The sequence below is a fragment of the Myotis nattereri genome (genome assembly GCF_964212035.1).
Source record: "Myotis nattereri genome assembly, chromosome: 8".
NCBI lineage: Eukaryota > Metazoa > Chordata > Mammalia > Chiroptera > Vespertilionidae > Myotis > Myotis nattereri.
This window is the reverse complement of record NC_138083.1, coordinates 11,358,932-11,383,801: the sequence shown is the minus strand read 5'-3', so window position 1 is coordinate 11,383,801 and position 24,870 is coordinate 11,358,932. Positions and strand designations below refer to the sequence as shown.

General features: G+C 49.2%; 1 protein-coding gene across 3 annotated transcripts; it reads right to left on the bottom strand.

Annotated features, from left to right (window-relative positions):
- Positions 1 to 9,010: 9,010 nt before the first annotated feature.
- SALL4 (spalt like transcription factor 4) lies at positions 9,011 to 24,235 on the bottom strand (the record flags this gene model as incomplete). Of its 3 annotated transcripts, none has more annotated exons than XM_081097915.1 (4): positions 9,011 to 9,427; positions 11,302 to 11,579; positions 12,346 to 14,676; positions 24,112 to 24,235. In XM_081097915.1, the coding sequence occupies 4 exons, from the start codon at positions 24,233 to 24,235 to the stop codon at positions 9,011 to 9,013; spliced, it is 3,150 nt and encodes a 1,049-aa protein (XP_080954041.1). The 3 variants fall into 3 exon arrangements, with proteins under 3 accessions (XP_080954041.1, XP_080954042.1, XP_080954043.1); XM_081097916.1 differs by having other exon boundaries at positions 13,666 to 14,676; XM_081097917.1 differs by lacking the exon at positions 12,346 to 14,676.
- Between the last annotated feature and the right edge of the window lie 635 nt (positions 24,236 to 24,870).

The window sequence follows — 24,870 nt, the reverse complement described above, 5'->3', positions numbered from 1 at the left end:
GAGAAGAAGGAGAAACATTGATTTGTTGTTGCACTTATTTATGCATTCATTGGTTGATTCTTGTATGTGCCCTGACCAGGGATCGAACCCACAACCTTGGTGTACAGAATGATGCTCTAACCCACTGAGCTACCTGGCCAGGGCATTATCTCACCTGGAGAGAGATCTAGAAGCTTGCCTGAGATAGGCAAGAGGCCCAGGGGGCCCTCAGAAACAGTGCCAGTGTTCAGGAGAGGAATAGAGTAGGGGCAGTGATGGGATGAGGGGTAATACTGGGCCCTACTCAGGGGGTGCAGCCCTGCCTTCTGCCCATGGTGCTAGGAATGGTCCCCTCAGAGTTCTGATTTCTGAGGAGCAACCCCTTTCATGGCCTTGACAGCCCTCAGGCCCTGGGTGCAGTAAGCTGCCAACTCCTAGATACCCAGGGTGGAAAGGTCTTTAGTGGGTAAACCAACATAGCCCACAAATCAGAGAAACTGAGGCCCACAGGCGTGGCCAACAGATGGCAGACGCACCAGTCAGCCTTATTTTCATAGACGTCCATGCTGGCTGCTCCTGCCTGTCCAATGGGGGAGGACCAGAGGCCGTGGCACTGGCTGGGGAAAATGGGAACTCCATCAATAGCAATGATTTGGGAAACTCGGGCCGGGCAGAGAAGTAATGAAGTCCTTTTGGTGTCTAGAACTTTCTCTCTGAATGAATGCTCTGGGTAGTCCCGAGAGCAGTTTCTCAACCTTGGCTCTACTGACATCTGGGCTGAATGTTTCATTGTGGGGCCATCCCCTGTTAGCAGCATCCTGGCCTCCGCCCACTAGATGCCAGTAGCAGCCCCACCCCTCCCAGTCGTGACGACCACAGATGTCCTCAGACATTGCAAAATGATTCCTGGAGGGCAAAATTGTCCCTGGCTGAGACCTGCTGGGCTAGCATGTGATGTGAAATAATGTTTAAGCCCCTAGTAAGGCTGTGACTCTAACAGGAATCTCTTCTCCCACCCCTCTTTTTAGGAAAAAAACCTCTGTAAGTAACTGGCCAGGGGGTCACAGTAGTTGAGCCACACTGGCCGGATGAACCATGAGCCACACTGGCCAGATGAACCATGAGGTCAAGGTCTGATTTGATTCCCCATCAGAGCACATAAAGAAACATAAATAATTGCAACAAGTCTCTCTCTCTCTCTCTCTCTCTCTCTCTCTCTCTCTCTCTCTCTCTCGCCAGTTGGTGATTCTTTCTCATCATTGATGTTTCTTTCTCTTTCTAAAAAATATATTTTTATTGATTTCAGAGAGGAAGGGAGAGGGAGAGAGATAGAGACCAATAACGAGAGTCATTGATCGGCTGCCTCCTGCACGCCCCAGCGAGCCGGCAACCTGGGCACGTACCCTGACTAGAATCTAACCGTAACCTCCTGGTTCATAGGTCAGTGCTCAACCACTGAGCCATGCCTGTGGGGCTCATCATTGCATCATTGATGTTTCTCTCTCTCTCTCTCTCTCTCTCTCTCTCTCTCTCTCTCTCTCTCTCTCTCCTCACCCCTCCCTCTCCACAGCAATGCTATCTTCCAAAAAGAACAGGGAGTTTAGGGAAATTCCACAGAACATTCACTCATTCACTGACAACCTACAATGTCCCAGGCCCTGGGGATACAGTTAACAAGACAGACACAGCCCCTCTTCCTGGTGTTGAGGGCTCTGCTAATTCCTAGAGGAGGTTATAAATGACTTTGAAAAGGGCAAGGTTACCTGTGCCTGTCATGGCTTTGAGCTATTTTACAACTCTACAAGGTGGAGAAAACTGATAGCAATACAAGTATTCTTGTCCATAGGAATGCAGATGGATTCTGTCCCATGGGATGCCCTAGATTATTGCCCTGTGGATATTGACCAGGATTTGTAAATTCACTTCAACATTCCTGATTGCCTATCATTGGGGAGTTCTTGCAATTCTTTGACTCCACTGTAAATCTGTTAATAAAATCTTATCCATTTTATATTTGTAGAAGTCATGACTTCTCCTTTTTAAAACATGGTATGTTAACAAGGTAGACAGAAAATAAACAAGTAAACATTTTAAAGTGCAGAATGCCATGTGGATAATAAAATAGAATGTGAATGAGATGCTTGTTAATCATCCAAACTTGCTAGAAATAAAAAGTTGGCAACCCTAAACAGTTCCCTGTTTCACATCCCCTATTTTTTTTAAATGTTTTAAATATATTTTTATTGATTTCTGAGAGGAAGGGAAAGGGAGAGAGAGAAATATCAATGATGAGAGAGAATCATTGATCAGCTGCGTCCTGCACGCCCCCTACAGGGGATTGAGCCCGAAACCCAGGCATGTGCCCTGACCAGGAATCAAACGGAGACCTCCTGGTGCATAGGTCTATACTCAACCACTGAGCCACACCGGCTGGGCTAAATTTTTATTTATTGATTTGAGAGAGAGAGCGAGAGACACCAATTTGTGGCATTCCACGTATTTATGCATTCGTTGGTTGATTCTTGTATGTGCCCGAACTGGAGATCAAACCAACTGGGCTACATGCCGGGCCACCCCCCTCCACTATTTTTTTTAAAGACAATTTCATTGGCCTGTGGAATCCCAAAGATTAGCAATCTTAAATTCCATTAGTAAAAAAAAAAAAAAAAATCCATTAGTTTCTTCTTCCTCCTCTGTGGTCTTCGCCATATGAGGAAATGAAGATGAAGATAGAATCGTCTCTGACACAATTTACTCAGGACATTTACGGAGGTCAGGGAAAATAATTCCTCCCAAGTTTCTGAGATGCAAAATGGACATTATCTTCAAGATAAAGGAGCTGCCGACCAGAGGGCACCTCCTGAACCACGTGACCTCCTCCGTCAGGCTTAAGAAATTGAACCAAGAGAACCTACCTGATCCAGAGTTGGAACAAAATTAACTAAATGGGACTGTGTTGATTTGCTGAGCCAAACAGGTGAACAGAGACAACTACCATATTGGAATGCTCCCTGTGCCCGAGGGCCCAGACCAGGGATGGCGAACCTATGACACATGTGTCAGAGGTGACATGTGAACTCATTTTTTTGGTTGATTTTTCTTCGTTAAATGGCATTTAAATATATAAAATAAATATCAAAAAATGTAAGTCTTTGTTTTACTATGGCGGCAAATATCAAAAAATTTCTGTATGTGACATGGCACCAGAGTTAAGTTAGGGTTTTTCAAAATGCTGACACGCCGAGCTCAAAAGGTTCGCCATCCCTGGCCTAGACCAAGTGCTTTCATACTCTCATACAACCTCTCTGTGCTACGATCCACGTAGTATCCCCATTTTGCAGGTGAGTTATTTGAGGATCCACAATTACATTGCCCTAGGGCACCCAGCCACAGCGCTGACCTGGGACTCTCCCAAAGGAGTGGCCAGTTATCTCATCAGGAACCCATGTTTCCTCATTTGAAAGGTACCTTTATCATCTAACTCCTTCCCAAACAACCTCTTGTTTCTGGACTTCCTACATATCTGACTGTGTCACCTTCCCTGTCTGGGCTCAAGCCCTCTGCCGAAGGTCGTCTTGTTATGGGAGTTGCCATTGAAGAGCTTCCTATGAACGTGCAGATATTTCAACACCTTCCTTGTGGTTTTAGCTACACTGCCACCTGGGTCATCCTGGTGCAGTCAGATTTAACGGAACCTCACCTTCCCCGTTCTTGCTTTTTTAAAAAAAATCCTTACCCCAGGACACACTTTTTAAAAATCTATATATTTTTATTGATTTCAGAGAGGAATGGAGAGGGAGAGAGAGATAGAAACACCAATGATGAGAGAGAATCATTGATCGGCTGCCTCCTGCATGCACCACACTGGGGATTGAGTCCGAAACCAAGGCATGTGCCCTTGACCAGAATCAAACCTGGGACCCTTCCATCTGCAGGCCGACACTCTATCCACTGGGCCAAACTGGCCAGGGCGGGACACACTTTTATTGATTTCTTTTTCTTATTGAGAGGAAAAGAGACAGAAACATCAATGTGCAAAACATTGACCGGTTGGTTGCCTTCTGTATGTGTCAGACCTGGGATCAAACCCACAACCTAGGTATGTGCCCTGACCAGGAGTGGAACCCGATACCTTTTAGTGTCTGGGAGGGTGCTTCAACCAACTGAGCCACCCGGCTAGGGCCACCTTCCCCATTCTTTTTTTTTTTTTTTTAATATATTTTTATTGATTTCAGAGAGGGAGAGGGAGAGATAGAAACATCAATGATGAGAGAGAATCATTGCATGCCCCCTACTGGGGATCAAACCCACAGCCCGGGCATGTGCCCTTGACCAGAATTGAACCCAGGACCCTTCAGTCCGCAGACCGACACTCTATCCACTGAGCCAAACCAGCTAGGCGGGCCTTCCCCATTCTTAATGGCTCTTAGGCAAGTTCTGCTGCCAAAAAGTACTTCACCTGAGGGCCCCCTCTCCAAATGCATCCATATCATGCAAACAATTCCTTTCCCAGAACACTGTTTAAACATGTTCTGGGGGTACCAACTAAAGCCAGCAGGCCAGGGAAAAAGAAGTTTGCCTCCCTCCCACTCCCCCCCCTCCCTCCACCGCCCAAGTTTTATTGAGATATAACTGGCCATTTATACAAGCCAAGATGTTGAGAACCCCTTAAATCATCAAAACAGAGTTCTGAACATGTGGAACCCACAGAGGAAGGCACGAGAAGACAGGCAGGTCTCAAGTCTGAAGAGCAAGTTCTATAGCGGCTGTATTGCTTACCTCCTGTGCTGCATAAACTCAGAGGACTCACTGTGCTCACATCACAGCCTACTCTTCCAAACCCGAAACACCGATTCGAAAGAATATATGCACCCCTATGTTCACTGCAGCGTTATTTACAATAGCCAAGATGTGGAAACAACCCAGGAGTCCATCAGTAGGATAAAAAAAGCTGTGGTACATTTATACAATGGAGTAATACTCAGCCATAAATAAAGAAGGAAATCTTACCCTTTGCAATAGCATGGGTGGACCAGGACAGCCTTATGCTAAGTGAAATGAGCCAATCAGAGAAAGACAGGTACCATATCATTTCACTCATATGTGAAATCTAATGAACAAAATGAACTAACAATCAAAATAGAGAGCAGGCAGACAGTTGTGGGGGGAGGGGAGATCCGGATGGCGGGGTGTGGAGGGAAATGAGCAAAAAATAGAGAAAAATACTCATGGACAGAAACAACAGTGTGATGACTGCCTGGAGGTGGAGAAAGGGAAGGAGGGTATATGGGCATAAATGGTGATGGACAGGAACTTGACTTGGGGTGGTGAACACACAATACAATGTACACATGATATGTAGAATTGTGCACCTGAAACCTGTTTTGTTTACTAGTGTCACCCCAATTAAGTCAATAAAAAGGGGGGAAAAAAGCTGAAAGCTTTTGTACATATATATGTGTAATATATATACACATACTATAGGCCCGGTTCACAAATCTGTGCACAGATGGGGTCCCTCAGGGTGGCCTGCAGAGATCGGGCTTGCACCCCCAGCCTCGCCTGGCATCCCGTGTTGGCCTGGTGCCACCCCCTCACCTGCTCCACCATTCTGCCACTGTCCTGCTCTCGGCAGGGCCCATTGGGGCCAGCGGCACCTCCACTGCTGCCCACTGCCAGTGCCCCATTGCCAATGCCCACCATGTTCTGTGCCACCCCCTGGTGGTCAGTGCACATCATAGTGAGCGGTCAAATGACCACCAGAGGGGACAATTTGCATATTAGGCTTTTATTATATAGGAGATAAATATATATAAATGGGCTTCAAAGATTAGGGCTGAGAAAATAGACACACACACCACACACTTATGGAAACATCACAATTTTTGTGCTAGTAATCCCAAGTACAAATTTACCGAGTTAATTCAAATGCAAAAAAACAAAACTATGCCACAAAGACCACCAAATTATTTTTTAAAAAATTTTTGTTAAATTTAGAGAGGAAGGGGCGGGGGGCGGGAGAGAGAGACACATCCACTTGCTGTTTCACTTTTTCATGCATTCATTGGTTGCTTCTTCTTGTTCCCTGAGGGCTGAACCTGCAACCTGGGAATATGGGGATGATGCTCTAACCAACTGAGCTACCCAGCCAGGGCAATGATCAAAATGCTTTAACAAAATAGTTAGAGGGAAATAGACGTACCCTCTAAAATAGCTAATTAAACATTTCTATATTATTGTAGATATTTAAAAACAATTAGCCAGAAACGGGCTTTGCCTGGGAAAGATGTGTAAAATATGCTGGAGAGGGGGGAAAAGATATATACTTTTTTTCTTAAGTAAAATAATTACCATACATTTGAGTCCAGAAAGACGTAACTCACCTGTGGGTTACTATCAAGAGGGAGAAAGTGTGAAAATTGTACACTTGGGACCAAGGCATGCTATTAGCTGAAATTAGGCACTTTCCATTTCAGCTATCTTAAGGACCAGCTTAATCTGGCTCTGAGTCACAGTGTGGCTGCTTCTTCCTAAATTTAGCGCTGAGGCCAAAGGACAGACCTTGAGGGTCAGGGGAGGGTGGAAAACATCCACTTGCAAAGGAAGTTGACATGCAGGTCAAAGGTCATCAGAACACAACTCCCAGCCCTTTGCTGGATGTCAAGGGAATATACCTCAGGACAATGTGGGGTCCACAGCCACAAAGGTACTGGGGTCTCATCTGCTTCTTGCCATTGGGTTTGCAAAGACAAACAGCAAAAGATGGGCAACGAGAGGGTACCGTTCCCAGGTCACTAACCTGGCCTTGCCCTGTGTATCTCTCCAATGAGCACTTTTCCCACTACCCTTGGAATCAAGGGCTGCCTATTTGACGCTCAGCCCATTCCCTCCTAAGCAACCCATAATTATGAGATGGTTAAAAATACTGTCTCTCTGCCCAGTGACTTGGTCAGGATGGACTGAGATGTGTGGTAGTCTAGTGCATAAGTCCTCTATAGTCATAAGCAAACACAAGCAAGAGTTCTCTAGTGAAGTTAACTCTTAATAAAACTTTTATGCCTTAAAAAATGATACAGCCTGGCCAGTGTTGCTCAGTGATTGAGTGTCCACCTATGAACAGGAGGTCAGAGTTCGATTCCCGGTCAAAGCACAAGCCTGGGTTGCGGGCTTGATCTCGTGTGGGGCGTGCAGGAGGCAGCCAGTCAATAATTCTCGGTCATCATTGATGTTTCTCTCTCTCTCTCTCTCTCTTTCCCCCCCTGAAATCAATAAAAAAAATGTTTTTTTAAAAAAGAAAAGATATGAACCAGCAAGTAGTTGGTTACGTGCTTGAGAAGTGGGTCAAGCAAAGATTAACTGGATAAACATCTTCACTGTAGGACCTTGAGGTCAGAGTCACCTGGAAATGTTTGTCAAGGATGGACTCTCAGGTTAGAGCAGAAAGGACCAGAAAAACTTAGACACATCTGGTGAGGGGAAAAATACCAAAATTTATTTTCCATCAGTCAGCATCAGCAGGTAAAACTACAAGGTTTTCTCCGTAGATCGTACATTCACAAGGCATAACAGTGAGAAAGCCTCTGGCATGTCCTCCGTAACAATATCCACTTCACAGTGTAAACAGGTTCTAGTCTTGTGTTCATTACAATTTCAGAAGGAAAGGCACAACTTGGCAAAAAAATAATAATTTTTTTTTATCCTGAAGTCAGGTGCAATAACTCAGAGACCAACTTTTGATACACGTTTTGATGTACATTTCCACATTGAGGGGAAAGACTCAGAAACCAGGGTCTTTCCTTCTTCTTCCTCGTTAAACCATCAGAGCAAAGTTTCAGCATTTGCTTATTATATATGCAAGAAAGGGATTAAAAAAAAAATCACAAAACATCTTGAAGGTCCAGCCGCTCCCACCAATACATCAACTCTTAGGTTTAAGACAGGGACTGGGAACACTTTCAGCGGTCATAACATAGGAAAAGAGAGACTAAAGCTACAAAAATAAAAAATAAATGAGGTAGATAAATTAAAGCTTTCATACCCAGGACTCGCCTGTTCCAACTTCGTAACCTTCATGCAGTACTCACGGGGGAAAAGAATCTTCACAATTACTTGGCATAAGTCACATCAAAATTTTTATAAAAAGTAGTATGTGAACCTCTTCTCAGAAACATGCCCTCCATGAGTTTCTTCAAGAATGAAAGACTCATTTCTTCGCTAGAGTAGGCACTGGTGAACTAAATCAAGTCACCTGAGGTCCCCTGCTCAGGTGCCCACCTGTCCTGGTGCTCAGGAAGGCGGCATCGGGAAGCAGGGAAGACATTGGCACGCTTAGGGCTCCCACTGAACTCTATTTCAACAGCAGCAACACACACACCGACTCCCGAGGGACTAATACGTCCATTGGAGGGCATCCTACTCACGGGCCCAAGGTGGAAGGAATTTTGTAATGCCACCCACACCTTGGTTAAAAATAAAAAGGAAAGTACATTCAAAAAGGAAACAAAACAAAAGATGGGTGCAGGGTTGAGGGACATACAGCAGGCCACGAGGACAACAGACCTGGTCCATTTACCCGCACACAGTCCTGGAAGTACGCAGCCCCCCTCCCCAGTGAGGCTAAGCGGTTCTTTCCCATCGTGGTTTAGTAAGTTCCAACTTGAAACAGGGGACGATCTTTGGAAATAGTTCCTCTAGCTTGTACAAAGTCTTCATATATACAGTTTGTCTCAAGTAACAAAGCCACTTTGCAAGACCCGCTTCTTCCAAAATTTAAAAAAAAAAAAAAATACTAGTCTGTATTTATTTTAGTATGTGTGTGTAGTTTGGTTTGGTTTTTTTAGCAAAGCAGCATAGCAACATCGTGATTGTTGGACGTGCCTGAGGTTGTGGTCACAACTGTAAACATTTGCACATCAGTAAAAAAACAAACAGGAGGAGATGGGCTTTTAAACAACAACAACAACGACAAAAACAAAAGATCCAGTTCAAGCGGTCACTCTGCATTTCTCCTTCACACGGGCGCTCCCGTCGCTTAGCTGACCGCAATCTTGTTTTCCTCCAGGAAGTGAGGGAACTGGTGTTTGGGGACGCTGTCGGCAGCACCCGGCTTTTCCACGTCGCTGCTAACCGACGGGGAGCCATCGATCTTGGAGACGGTGGCGTTGCTGACAACGGAGCTGGCACCCAGGGACACCGGGAGAGTCGGGATGCCTCCGCTCTGGATCACCGAGATCTCGTTGGTCTTCATGGCCAGACCACCGTTGAGCATGGTGGTGTACTGGTTCCACACGACAGGGTCCACGTTCACGGAAGGGGCCATGATTTCCTTGGGAAACACCTCTGGGACCCTCTTTGTGTCTGTTCCTAGGAGAGCCATGGTGTTCTCGATGGCCAGCTTCCTCCCGCGGCGCGCGGAGCTGTTGCTGGCGCCATGCGTCATATAGTGAACCTGGAGGGAGAGGGACAGAAAGGTTTCCACCGAAACCGAGATGTGAATGCATGCTGGCAAGCCACTCAGCCTGTGTGTGGGTTTGGTTGTAGCCAAACAGTATTAATATAATTTATATTTAAAAATTAGATTTCATATATAAAAAACCAGGTATCTGTTCTCTTGAGGGGGAAAAAAATTTAGCTGCTTGTACTACCTACTGCTTCTTCAACTCCTTTCTGCAATTACTTTCCTGGTTCTGCTTGAATTCTCAACCCCCTTTCAGCTTCTTTAAAACACTGAAGCAGTACCAGGCTTTCTCATTTCATCTTCCCTGATATCCTCAGTAGTCGGGAGTTACCTCACAGAGCTCGGAAGTGACTTGCTCTTTATCGCTCTAAGAAGCTGTTAAGATGTTGCAGGCATAATTTGAAACACTTTACTATATAACTCATTTCATCTCCAGGACAAGCCTGAGGCCATCATTACCAGGACCCCCAGGCCTGGGAAACCCAGGAACAAGGAGCCCCTGCCTCAAGCCCCCAGTGCAGCGAGAGCAGCTCCAGACCTCCCCTGGCTGATGGCAGGGCCTGTGATCAAATGTAACCTTTGTATTTCTGGGAGTTGTACTAGAGCTTAACTTACTTCATGTTCTTCCTCCCGCAGTTTTGCCAATTGGACTGAAAAGAATAGGTTGTTTTGTAATAAGTATTTTCAATTTTCAAAATGACATATACGGTTGTCTCCCAGGTCATCTTTAAGATGAAGTTCCGATCTTTATTCTAACTACAAAGAATTAAACGAGTGTTCTACTCTGGAGAGGGAGAGAAAGAGAACCAGAGAAACATGCCTTGTGTAAAACCAGAGGCCAGGCCAAGAGGAAAACTCAGGTCCCCAATTTCCATCCTGTGTCCTCATGCGGGCCACTTCCAGTCCTTACGTGGGAGGGTCTTCTCTCCATCTCCTGTGTGAAATCTTAGGTGGAACCAACCTGCCATGTACCGATAGGCCATAGAACCAGCTGTTCTACTTTGAAATGCACCGCTGATGACCTGGAGGCACACTGCAGTGGTCCTTTATTGTATGTTTAACAGATGGCATTCTTTTCAAGCCAGCAGCCTCAGAAGACAAAAGCAACGTACAGTGCAGGGTGGCCATCACACGATTGATCAGTTCTACGTTACCACACATGACAGATGCCATTTATGATTTCACACAGCTACTGAAGGATTGCTGAAAGGCAGCATGGTCTGCCCAGCCTGGGAGGACAACGGCCTACGCTAAACTGAACACCAAGAGACGGGAGCGGAGTGCAGACTTCGTGTCCTCTCCTTGACGACACCCCTTGTAAAATGTGTCGTGATTTTAGCTGCCACTGAGATTAGAAAAGAATCACTGATCACAGACACTGACAGCAAGAAGCATCCAGTATCAGAGATGCCAGGATAGAGAAAATACAATTATTTTTATTTTGTTTTTTATTTTTTTGTTAATCCTCAGCCGAGGGCATTTTTTCCATTGATTTTCAGAGAGTGGAAGGGAGGGAGCGAGACTGAGAAACACTGATCTGAGAGACACACCAACTGGTTGCCTCCCACATGTGCCCTGGTCAGGCCAGGGATCCAGAGCCAGGGAGGAGGTCGAGCCTGTAACCGAGGTACGTGCCCTTGACCAGAAGTGAACCCTTCAGTCCACAGGCCAACACTCTATCCACTAAGTCAAACTGGCTAGGACAAGAAAACTTACTTCTTTTTAAAGAATATTTCTTTGAAGAGCCAGTTTTGAAGTGTAATATCCCATTTGCTCCTAGTAGAAGGTGTACTATGGATGGAGAACACCAAGAGATGCGCCTCCCCACCTGGGTCCTATCCCCGCCGAAACCCCAGGGAACTCACCTTCAAGTTGCCTTTGGTGGTGAAAGCTCGCCCACAGATGTTACACACGAAGGGCTTCTCCCCCGTGTGAGTCCGCTCGTGAATCTGGAGGGCGCTGGCCGACGAGAAGTTCTTCCCGCACCGCGTGCAGGCGTGCTGCTTGCCCTGGCGGCGTGGCTGGGCCGCCAGCAAAGGTGCCAGGCCTGGGGACATGGTCGCGGGTCCAAACGCACCAGGAACTTCCACTTTGACGTAGGTTGGCTGGGCTCGAACAAATGCGGATGGGAGACTGTTCCGACCTAGTGCGCAGAGAAAAAAAATCCCAAAACTTTATCACCCCAAACTCATTCACACTTCAAACCAAAAAAGAGCTTTGAAAACTCCTGCCCCCACTCGGCTTCCTGGAAAGGGCTTCAGGAAGTTCACACCCCGGAAGCAGCTCTCCTTTGACTCTACCTGTGCGGAGAAAGATCGTGACTCACACACTTAGGAAATTTTACCATTTTGCTGTAAAGGTATGTAACACATAACATGCATTCAAGTCCAAATCCCTATATAAAGAGTTACCTTGAAGTATGACCAGGTGCCCATCCTTCTCTCTGATGTAGTTGTTCCCCCATTTTGCCATTAATGACATCAATAGGCACCCCACCATTTATATGTGCATTTCAAAAGGGTTAGATTCTTTTTTTACCCTGTTATTCATTTGTGAACCTCACACTAGGGAGTGGGACCTATGGTTTGTCTCAGTGGCCAAATAACAGTGCCCGCCTCCTCAAAATGCTTCTGCTCTTTAAGATTACCCTACGTCCCCACAGGGCCCAAACACCAAAATAAAAGCAAAAAAAGCCCACTGTCCACAGCCAACGGGCATTAAATCAAAGATGTCCTTACTGGGATAAAGGAAGTTACTCTTTCCCTCCACCCAGAAGTGCAGATCGGCTACCTGCCCTACAGAGGACGCTTCACATTTATCACACTCTCCGTGTGCCAAGTTCAACCCAGGTTCCTTTTGGATGACCTTGTGCCTGAACCGGACATAAGTTAAATCCAAAGCTCTATCACCTTCCATCTCGGTGCGGCTGCTGTCCGCGCTGTCTGCTCTGCCACCGGCATCAGGAGACTTGGACTTGATGCTTTCTGCTTGGCTATTGGCCGGGGAGAGGGCCTGAAAGGAGGTCGCCTCCAGGATGTCTGGGCTTCGGCTCTGATACTCCTGGTCTCCCATCACTGAGGACGAGGAGTCGTTGGTCAAGCCATCGCTCTCCACCGAACCGTTCTCTCGGCTGCTCTGACGCTGCAGGACCAGAGGAGCAGGACCCAGCTTCCCCGAGGCCTCCAGGGGGGCCATCAAGGTGAACCCTGTTGTGGGCGACGCCGAGTGGATGCCGGAAAGAGGCAGGGGGACCTTCGAGGAGCTGCTGGGAGCATCCTGGGAGCCGACTTCATCAACATCGATGCTTTCGACAATGTCGTCGGGACAGACAGCAGCTGTGCTGCTGTTCTCACCCACCACCAGCAGCTCCGGACCCACCAAGTCACAGGGACGCTCCGGCAGGGGCGTGTTGGGGATCTGACCGCCCATGTGCATCCGAATATGCTGCTGCAACATGACTGCGTTGGTAAACTTCTTCTGGCAGATGGGGCACGAGTGCTGCGTCTTTACGGAGGTGTTGGTTCGGTGAACCCCGAAGTGTGTCTTCAGGTTGCCTTTGGTGGAGAAAGCTCGGTCACAGATCTTACAGCGGAAGGGCCTCTCCCCGGTGTGGGTGCGGTAATGCATTTTGAGGGAGCTTTGGCAGCTTAAGACCCGGTGGCAAATGAGACATTCGTTGGGGTCAGTGGTGGCCTTGTCAATGTTCTCAACCAGCTGCTGCAACTTCATGGTCTCTGACCCTGGCTCGGGTGTCCCTCTCCCTTGGAAGCCACCAACCCTTGGGGAATTATGGTTTGGCCCCACCCCAGAGAGTAGGGATCCATCCTCACTTTCTGGAGACGGCCCGGGCTGCAGGTCGGGGACCAGTGGGCCACCCATTAGGTCCTTGGGGTTAGTCCCCGAAGAGAGGTTCTGAGGTAGACCTACACTGGGGGTCCCTGCGACCAGGACAGGTTTGCTGTCTAGCGAGAGACTCGATTCATCTATGGGGACAGGTACAGAGAGTGCATAGGGAACGCCATTGCCTGCTGCCATTTTGTCGTGGAACTCGGTAAACAGCTGGGGGTTCGCCTTCACCTGGGGGTGTCGATGAAAGTGTACCTTGAGGTTGCCCTTGGTGGTGAATCGGTGGCCACAGACAGAGCACACGAAGGGTCTCTCTCCAGTATGGGAGCGGAGGTGGATCTGCAAGGAGCTATCAGTCCCAAAAACCTTGCTACAGTACTTACACTTGTGCCTGTAGAGGGTGGCCTCGTCTTTGGGTTTGACATCCACCGGGGACACGTTGGGTGGCTTCCCTTTCCCTTTCTTAGACGGGTCTAACGCCACCGTGGAGAAAGGGCTCTGGAAGAGCACAGAGCTTGGGGTCGGGGGTAGCAAAGCACCGGGGATGCGGTTTGGGAGCACCCTCGTCCCATCCGGCCTCAGGGCGAAGGACAGCAGCCCCGGGGACACCGAGCTGGTGGTGGAAGGGATGCTTGTGTGAGGTAGCTTGGCTTGTTTCAAGGTGTCCAGGGACAGACCTTGGCTTCCAGCTTTCTGGCTGAGCAAAGCCACGGCCGCAGAGACCTGCTGGGACACGTGGCTGCCCAAGGTCTTCAGGGTGTCCGCTCCCGCTGCGCCGGAGTGGAGGGCATGGGCGGCCCACATGTTCACCTGGACTCGGATCTGCTCGGTGAGCTGGATCTGCTGTAGCTGCTGCTGCTGCAGACACAGGATCTGCTCCAGGACCCACGGGATGCTGTTGGCACCGGGCAGGGGGGCGGGCAGCGCGTCCGCGCTCCGCTGATTCACTGCCACCTTGGTGCCCCGTAGTGCTTGAAGAGTGACGTTAGTGTTGGCCACTTTGCCTTTGGGTAAATAGCTTAAGTCCTGGGCTGTGGGTGGCAGGGCGGGCTCTGTCTTTAAGTACAGGACAGACTCCGCCCCTGGCTTCTCCTTCATGTCCCCTGAGCTGCTGCCACTCTCCCTGTGACTGTCCTTAATGCTTGGACTGCGTGGCGGGTGGCTCAGCCCGGCCCCGGAGAAGTCTTCGGAAGGCATCGGCCCCTCGCTGTCGTTCATGATGAGGACAGGTGGGTGTTTAGTGCAATTTTTCTTATGTTCTAAGAACTCAGAGACGCTGAAGAACTCTCCGCAGCATTTCTCACAGATGTGAGTCTCCTCCTGACGAGGCCTCTTTCCTGTCGCCCGGTCCCCATTCATGTCATCACCAGTCCCCGGGTAGTTCACTGACGCACCTGTGAAGAGAGGAAAAGCTAAGAACTCTGTTCAAGGAAGGAAGAGAGACCATTTCTTGGGAAGAACCATGACCACCCACAATGCATCAGTCTGTGTAAGGAAATCAAATGTATAAAGAGTCTGAAAAACCAACCACTTACGTAGTGGGTCAATGAATGTCCTTCCAAACATGTCTATTATTTTTAATTGATTGTTTTAAGAGGAAACATTGATTTGGGATTCCACTTATCTACGCATTCTTTAGTTGCATCTTGTATGAGCCCTGACCAGGGATCAAACACGCAACCTTAGCATATCGGGACAACACTAACCAACTGAGCTACCTGGCAAGGGTGCAAATATGTCTAAGCGCTAACTCCAGCACATGTGTGTGTGACCTTACTTATTAGGAAGAGGAACTTTGCAAATGTAATTAGCATGAGTCCCCTGCCCAACGCTTATAAAGGAAAGGGAGATTAGAGACAGGGAAAAAGGCTGGGTGAGGGAGTTACGTGCTATAAACCAAGGCTGCTGGCTTGTAGAAGGTAGGGAAGTAGGAGCCAATAGAAAGCAGGACAAAGGCAAGGGGCAGATTCTCCCTCAGAGCTTCCAAAAGGCATCGAACCTGCCAACACCCCGACTTTGTACATGTAGCCTCCAAAACCATGAGGGAATAAATTTCAGTTGTTTTAAGTCTCCCACTTTGTGGCAATTGATTCCAATAGCCCTAGGAAACTCATACAATTTATCTATATATGTAAAAGGCTAACATGCAGTGTCCCCTTGGGAGTTCGATCACTTGCTATGACATGTGCTGACCATCAGGGGGCAGTGTGAAACGAAGGAAGGCCCCGATTGGCCCTGATCGCCGGCCAGGCCTAGGGACCGTACCCGTGCACAAATTTCATACACCAGGCCTCTAGTTATAATTGCCTTCACAGATTTCACCCCACTCAAAGCAGGCCTTCTGATGGCAAATGGATTTCATGTGGTCAATGAAAATTATGTTAGAAACTAGAAGGGCTGGTGCACAAAATTTGTGCACTGGGGGTAGGGGGTGGGTGTCCCTCAGCCCAGCCTGCACCCTCTCCAATCCGGGACTGCTGGCTACCAACTGCTCGCCTGCCTGCTTGATCACCCCCTAACTACCCCCTGCCAGCCTAATCGATGTCTAATTGCTCCCCTGCAGGCCTGGTCCCCCCTCAACTGCCCTCCCCTGCCGGCCATCTTTGTGCAAGGATGTGATGGTCAATTTGCATATTACCTATTTATTATATAGGATGTGAACCCTAAGGAGAAAAAAAGTCACTAACAAGGGATCCTGGTGGCTAATTGGGTTCAAATTAAAACAAACAAACAGAGCTTAGCAGCCTTTTCTGCACAGGGACCTCTCACACATACTACACTTCACAGAGAAGGTGGAGTTGGACTGCCTGCCTCTGGGCTAAAGTGCATGTCCCTATAAAGCAGTTCCTAAAATCCTATTTCAATCAGTAAGATGGAAGCTTTCCCCCTCCAATTGGAGCTGTGCAGCTCCTGCCAATCAGCTCTATTCTGACCAATCAGGGACCAGGGGCAGGGACTTCTGTCCATATAAGCCAGCAAAGCCAATCCAGCACTGGCCCATCAATAAAAGGTTTGATATGGTGGGCTATTAAGCATGTATAATCAGTCCTGGCCAGGTAACTCAGTTGGCTGGAGTATTGTTCCAATAAGCCAAGCTTGTGGATTCTATCCCAAGCCACAGCGCATACATGAAGCAACCAATGATATGTAAATAAGTGGAATGACAAATCAACATCTCTCTCTCTGAAATCAATAAATAAAATTTTAAAAGCCATGTGTAATTACAACAACTTCCTAAGGTAGATGTCTGGGTTAAGTGATTCATTCAACGAATGCTTGAGCACCTGCTGTGCTTAGCACCAACCATCCTAGGATCTGTGAAAAGTACAGATACCATAGATATTCAGTGAACATTATTTCCCCACCTCTTCTATTTATTTTTAATCCTTACCCAAGGACGTTTATTGATTTTAGAGAGGAAGAGAGAGAGAAACACCCATCAGCTGGCTCCCATAGCCACTGTGACCGGGGATGGAACCAGCAGTCCAGGTACATGCCCTGACCAGGAATCAACCCACAACCTTTTTCACGTATGGGAAGGCGCTCCAAACAAGCCAGCCACCTACAAGGGCTCTTTAAAAAAAAATATATTTTCTACCCCCCTCCCCCCACCTATTTCTAAAGGTGGGCAACTAGGGCTGCTGACAACAGTCTTGACTAGCTCACTGACTACTTCTCACCTTCTAGGATGAAAAGATGGGCCTCCAGCCTCCAGCATTCGGACCAACAGGTGCCCCATAAACACTACGCTTATTAAAACCCAGGCAGGCAGCACCCACACCTCCATTTGAACTTGTCCTTTCTTTGTTCTTGCACTTCCTATCATGTTTCTTCTGTTGAGAATACAACTATCTTTCCTCTCACAGAAACTCCAGGGGGAGGAGTCAGGTTGGCTGGGGGAGGGGGAGTGGCTAGCGCATAGGTTACCACCTTTCTGCGACACCCAGAAGTTGACTTTAAAGTTAGGACACACCCTAGCTGGTTTGGCTCAGTGGACAAAGCATTAGCCTGCAGACCAGAGTCCCGGGTTTGATTCCGGTCAAGGGCACGTAACTCGGTTGCAGGCTCCTCCCAGGCCTAGGCCCAGATAGGGGCTTATGCAGGAGGCAACCAATCCGTGTGTTTCTCTCACACTGATATTTGTCTTTCCCTCTTTTCCACTTTCTCTAAAAAATCAATGGAAAAATATCCTCGGATGAGGATCATAAAAAATAATAAAATAAAATAATATGGTTAGGACGCAATGCAGCTCTGAACTTCCAGGTGGTGCTCAACAAGGAGGTACTGCCTTCCTTCTTGTCCCAATACTGTTCCACAACAGTCATTATTTCAAGAATCAAGTTTCAACTTCTTGAACACAGACAGCATCTATGGCACACTTCTCCAAGATCTGAAATGCTCAGTGCTGGTGTTGTTCAGTGGTTGGAGCCCTGGGCCTCAAACCAATGAGTTTCAGGTTCAATTCGCAGTCCCCTGATCTATGTGTCTCTTTCACAGCTATGTTTATGTTTCTCTCTCTTAACTCCCTCCTCTCCCTTCCTTCTATTCTCTCTAAAAATAAATGGGAAGAACACCCTGGGGTGAGGATTAATAAACTGTATATACTTTTGTACTATGGTTTCTTTTTAATTAGCATATTTACACCCTTTGTCTCAACCACTCTACTTCTGGAAATCTCCAGGAAAGCCCACCCCACAATGCCCAGTCCACTTTGTAAGGGTCTGAACAACAAAATATACACTCCATACTCTGATACCCAAACAAGTCTTTGCTCCCATTTGGAAGATGTGGAAAGTGAGACTCAGAAACAATTAAGTAGCTCAATGGGACAAACGGATAACCAGAAAATGGAAGAGCGGGGATTGTCTTCTTAAATACTATATGGGAAGTTCTGTGGCCTCATTTATCATTGTTTCTTCTAGAGCAGAGCTTCTCCGACTTTTTCTTTATTTCCCCTCTCTATAGAGTCTTTTAAAGCATCCTTTTTCCTAATCACCCCCTTGCCATGACATTTTAATGCCACAAATACACTGTATACCTGGTCACGCACTGTGATCCTTTGGAAGGCCACAAACCACTGTAATACCCATCAATGTTTTTGACAACCCCCCCAAAAAAACACCTTCTACCCCATAGGGCAGTGATGGCGAACCTATGACACGCGTGTCCGAGGTGACACGTGAACTCATTTTTTTGATTGATTTTTCTTTGTTAAATGGCATTTAAATATATAAAATAAATATCAAAAATATAAATCTTTGTTTTTACTATGGTTGCAAATATCAAAAAATTTCTATATGTGACACGGCACCAGAGTTAAGTTAGGGTTTTTCAAAATGCTGACTCGCGGAGCTCAAAAGGTTCACCATCACTGCCCTAGGGGATATTCCCTCATTGAGGCTAGGAAGGTGTGTCTCAGTGGTCATCCTCCTCAGAAGGAGTGTCAACCTACGAACCAGGAAGTCACAGTTGATTCCTGGTCAGAGGACATGCCTGGGTTGCAGGCTCCATCCCAGTGGTGGGCATGCAGGAGGCAGCTGATCAATGATTCTCATCACTGATGTTTCTATCTCTCTCTCTCCCTCTCCCTTCCTCTCTGAACTAAAAGTATATTTAAAAAAATTCTCATTAAAAATGCAGGTTTTCTAAGACATTCTTAAACTGGGGTCCATGGAATTAGATAGGAAAAAAAATTAATTTTCTTTTCACTAACCTGAACTAAAATTTAACATTTCTTTTAATTCTGAATGTAGAGAACATACCACAGCTTGTGTGGTGGTGGTGGTGGGTAGTACAAGGTATTTATTTTCAGTAATCTGAACCAAAATTTAATGTTTATTTTAATTATGAAAGTAGGGAACACGCCACAGTTGGGGGACAGTGGGGGTGGGGAGGGCACGAAAGGTACTTATTTTCAGTAACCTACACTAAAATTCAGTGTTTCTGTTCATTATGAATGTAGGGAACACATACCACAGTCGTATCACAGAACCTGTGAGTTTGTTTCAACAGAAAACAGATTATTGTCATGGGGTGTTAAGGCTGTTGCATTACTGGAAATTCTAGAAATTACCTGACCAGCTGCTACATCTTACTGTGTTCATAAAGAAGCACGTGTTACTTTATCACAAATGTTTTTACTTTTGATAACCATCTCAATGCAATTTATTTCCCGGTATTTCTATGCATTTCCTTTTACGTATTTAAATAGTTTCGGTTTTGCAGGGCTCTATGGCACAAAAAAGGTTAAGCTCCCCTGCTCTAGAAGGATCTAACAGTTCCAGGAGTGATTTACGACCTGAATACCAGCTTGCCTTCACTGTATACACAGACTCGCCTCTTCTGTAGCCATACCAGCCACATCCCACTTGAATCTTAAAACAGCAGGAACTCTGTTTGCTTGCGCAGTAAAAAGTACTTCTACATCCAGACCACCATTGGCAAATACTGAAACCGTATTTGCCAAAGAGTGAGAGGACTGTTATGAACAATTGCTGGGCATGCTTAAGTGAACCCTTCCCAAAAGGAAAAAAAAAGCAAAGTTCAGAGAATTACAGAGCAAGTAAAGCTTCCATCCTTCCACCCCACCCCCACTCCGAATTTTAGGAATGTTATCTCCCAGCATCTAGTTATCCAATAAGTTGGAAGAATGCAGTAAACCCAGCAGGGGTCTTAGATTCAATCACTGCCAAATGGAGAGAAAATACTCTTTCCATTGTATAGGAAGAAAAGCTCATCTACCAGAGGCCAATCAAATGCTGGAGATGAGAAAATGCTTCAAAAAAAAGTTTATCTTGAGAAGCATTGGGACTCAAGCTTATCTCCCCCCATCCCTATATTAAAGAACTACAATGAGTAGATTAAAGTACACCATATCTACTACCCTCCCCCACACGCAGCATAATTACCAAAAAACAAAAGGAAATTGAGAAGTCCTCAAGGACTGAGCCAGTTGAAAGTGCCTTTTTATCTGAATTCCACAATCTGAGAAACACTTAATAAGCCTTTAACTTCATTCATAGATGGCAAATTAGAGCAATAATTAAGCTTCTACTTAATGGAGAGCTAAAACAATTGTTCCAAACAGTCTAGGATCAAAATTCAGGAACTCTGCTCAAAGGGGGGGAGAGGAAGGGGTGGGAAGGGGGCAAAAGAATTAAAGGAGGTTGCAGAGCTGCTAGGGTGTGTGCGCACTGCTACCCACGCGCTTGACATTACAGAGATGTGATCCATTTTGCCTCAACTGGAGCTCATCTTTGAAGCAAATTTGTAACATTCATGCAGGCAGGAAACTTTTGTTGCCTCCTTCTCCAGGGCCCCCTAGAACAAAGCCTGACACAGGAACAAAATTATGGGGGGTGGGGGGTTGTCAAAAAATAAAAGAGCATGACGGTGGCTGAGGAGCAGTTCTTGTCTGGGTCTAGAGGCTTTTAAAAATGTTTGGGTACTTTTTAAAAATAATCAAAAGTACAACAGATGATGAAAAGGGGAACTTCTTGAACTCTCTTCCCCCATCATTTTTCCAGGGCAATAAAGACCAGAGCATCAAACCAAAAGCTTCCAGACGCACATCTCAGAAATTAAAAGGGAGGAGAGATGATCAAACTCAACCACCCAAACACTAACCATGGCCCCCTCATCAAAGGAACTGACAGAAAATTCCACCCCATAGCCAATTCCTCTTCAGACCAGGACAAACAGCCCTTGTAGTGAGGCTACAATCCAACAAGCCATGGCAGCCACGGGCACGCCATTTCCAATGGGAGCTGCCACTTACTCTCCGATGAGTAAAAATGAGAACTAAAGATAATGTGCTTAAGGTCCCCAGCTTGGGGCCTGGCATACAGTAAGCTGCAGATAAAAATGCAGAATTATCTCAATTGGAAGTTCAGCGCCATCTTGACAAAATAAGTAAATAAAAACAAAGACATGGTGACTCTGAACAATAGAATTACGGATCACATTCCCAGTGCAGCGAGCCCTCTAACAGTTGAAATGATCTCAACAGGACACAACACCACTGTAGGCGAGAACCCGGAAGCTCAGAGAAACCAGGTGGGCCTCACAGGTTGCATCGCTGAAAGGCACACAACCGGCTGCAGCGCACATCTCTAAAACCTTACAACAAAGCCACCTTCTCTTAAAAAGAGGAAGGGCCAACTCTGTCCTGCCTGTCCAACTCCCCACAGGTGAGGAAGCCAGGAGAGGCTTGAATGGCCAGCTACCTGTGCAACAACCTCTTTAATGAACCCAAAGGGGTTGAAAGAGGAAGGGCCAACTCTGTCCTGCCTGTCCAACTCCCCACAGGTGAGGAAGCCAGCAGAGGCTTGAATGGCCAGCTACCTGTGCAACAACCTCTTTAATGAACCCAAAGGGGTTGCCTCTCCCCGCTCAGAAACACAGAAAGTCGGCTTCCAACATGAAAGCTGCAAACCCACACACGTCCCTATCCCTCAATAAAGAGGGGAGCTCCCAAATGCCCGATTTTCAAAGTCCTCACTGGCCAATGTAGATCATTTCAGTTTAGAAACCCGGGCCAGGCAGTTACGTGAAACTTGGGAATCTTAATCGTTGGAGGTTGTAATCCAGTTTCACACAAAGGGCACTGGAAACTTTTGAGAAAATGCTAATTGTCCTGTGTGTAGCTGGAGTCCCCCCGACCACCTGCAGATGTTTTGATCTGCTAATTGATCGCCAAACTTCATTTTCCTCCCTCAAAAAACGGTATTCTTTACAAGTGGGTCTCACATGGGCGCTTCAAAGTAAGATCGGCCCCATGTTAATTTTAAATTACACCTACCTATATATTTGCCTTTCTAATATAGCTATATCTGTATGTACTCAGATACTAACAGGCGGCCCAAATGCGAAGTGCAGCCATTAAAATGGACTGCTTGGGAAAACTGCCTTCTGCCCCGCGGCGGTACCTGGGACTCTGCAAGCACAACCTAGGACCGAGGCATTCTCTCCAAGAATCCCAAACACTTGCAAACACCCGGCACAGCCAGGGATCCCGCCGGCGACTGCCTGGAGTGCCCGGGGACGCCCATCCTTGGCCCTGCCCAGCGCTCCCCATTCCCCGCCACACCCCGCCCCATCAGGTGAGAGCTGGTACCTGCGAGGGGATCGCTCTCAGCGAAGCGCGCGGCTCGGGACTGGGCCTCCAGGGGGCGCCCGCGCGCAGCTCGGCGGCCGCTCGACCCCGCGCCGCCCGCTCCGACCCCGCTGATCAAGAGCGACCCCCCGCCCCCCAATAGTGAGGGAGCGCACGGCCGGGCCCGAGACCGCACAGCCCGGTGAACACCGCAAACTCCGGCCGGCCCCTCCCCGCAACAAGTTCCCCTAAGGGTGCCAACGCACCGGAGCCCCACCAGCGCGCGCTCACCCAAAATGAAGGGGGAGGGGAGGTCGGCGCAGGACGCGAGGGTCAGGGCAGGAGCGCCCTCCTCTCCGGAGGCGGCGGGCGGGCGGGCGCGGGGTTAACCCTTTTGTTCCAGGTGGGCCAGCGGCTTTCCCCACCCCCCAGGCACAGCGCGGCCACCCTCCTGGGACCCGGGGTGCTCGCGGCACGACCCTCAGGCACCCAAAACGCACAGCCCGCCCCCTCCGCGAAGCCGATCTCTCTCATTTGCCCTGGAAAAAAATGTTATTTTGCAGGTAGTAGGGGTTTATAGGAACCCACTCTATCGTTGGGAAAAGTCCTCATCCCCGCCCCGAAAAAAAAAAAAGAGGATAGGAGCCTTAGAGGAGCGCCCGTCTTCCCACCCGAGTTCCACCTCCGAGTGTCTGCGGGGCCGCACCCCCACCGGCGCGGGGCACGGGGAGCGGGGGCCCGCCGCGCGGAGCTCCAGCCCACCCGCCCCCATGCGGGCGCTGAAACTTATCAGGCGACAATTTGGCGGGCCGGGCGCAGGGACAGTGGGAATCAGCTCGCACCCCAGCCTCCCGGCGAGGGGACCGGAGCAGGGGGCCGGCCGGGCGGGCGGGGCCGGGGTCCGAGCTGCCCCGACCCGGGGACCCCTGGCAGCGTGGCCGGCCGCCCAGCCCCAGCCCCGCCGACCTCTCCCCTCCCGGTGGCCCCGGGGGCGCTGGGGGAGCCGGGCGCCCGGAGGAGCCGCGCTAGGCGCACCCCGCGGGGCAGTGGCCCCCGCCCGGGCCCCGGGCCGCACCTCGGCGCCGGCTATTTTGGGAATCGGAAATCAAGATGGCTGAGGTCAGGCCCCGAAGGTGAGGGCGAGCGGCGGCGGGCGGCGCAGCCCGCGGGGAAAAGCGAAAACCCGAAAAGAGACTCTCTTTCCAGGGGCCCGCCGAGCCCTTCCCCGGCCCCTCCGCAGCGCGGGTGGCCCGCACCCCGCTCCCGGGGGGCCAGAGGTCGCGCCCCCTCCCCCCGCGGGCCCGGGAGGGGCGCGGGCGCAGATCGCCTCCCCGGGGCCCCCCGCGGGGCGCCGCCCCCCGCTCTCAGAGAGGCCCGAGGGGTGAGGGAAGCCCGGGGGGACCCCCGGGGTCTTTCTTTGAAAAGCGGCGCCAGGAGGGAGGAGGGGAGCCTAAGTCACAAGTGGGGGGGGGGGCGAGGGGAGTGGAACCAATTAAGAGGGGCGGCGGGCCCGGAGCGGGACCGCTCGGGAGGGAGCCGGGGTCCATCTTACAACAAGAGGGCCACCTCGGGGGGAAACTCACACAAGTGGGGGGCGCGGGGAAAAGGGAAAAGGCACCGGGGCGCGCGGGGCGCGGGCGGCTCCCGTCGCGGGACCTGCGCCCCGGCGGCTCTCGGCTGCTCCCCGCTGCCCGCGCCCTCGAAGCTTCGGGAAAGCCGCCCCGGCCCCACTCACCCGGCTCCCCCGCCGCCGGCGCCGCTGCGGCCGCGACCCCCGGGGCCGGCTGGGGCGGCGGCTGCGTGCCGCGCTCCTCCTCGGCGTGGATGTGCTGCGGCTTCGCCTGCTTGCGCCTCGACATGGTGCGAGCATGGGGGCGCCCGCAGCGCCGCGGCGACTCGCCCGCTCGGCCGCCAGGTCCCGGCGTGGGGAAATTTACCCCCCTCCGGCCGGAACGCGCATGTCCCGGTAATTATTATTATCAATAATGCATTGCGATTTATCATGAGCCCTGACAGCTGATTGGCCTGGGTCCAAGACCTCAGAGATCATTTAAATAAGCCCTCATTGATCAGGGAGGGGCGAGGCATGCTGGGCTTTGTAGTCCGGCCCTGCAGGCGACAACGGCGTGTTCGTCCCGGGAGCGCAGCTAATTAGCATCCGCGCTCAGATTGGCTGGGTCGCGGGCGAAATAGGGGGGTGGGGTGGGGTGGGGTGGGGTGGGGGGGACCCTCTTTCCCCCCAGCGACCCGAATCCTTGGGGATAAATGAAAAAGAACTGTGCACCTAGGAAAAAGCGGGGGGCTCCCGTGAAAGTTTCGGAACGAGCGTCCCGGATGAGTGTGCTCCAAAAATGACTTTTTGTAAGGCTGATACCCGCGCAAGTCGTGGAGGAAGGTCTTCTCGGTGGCTCCATATTTTTGGCTCCTCTACCCAAAACTCAAAAAGCAAACCTAAAACCGAGATCGGACCCGTGCCCCCTCCCATCTTCTTTGG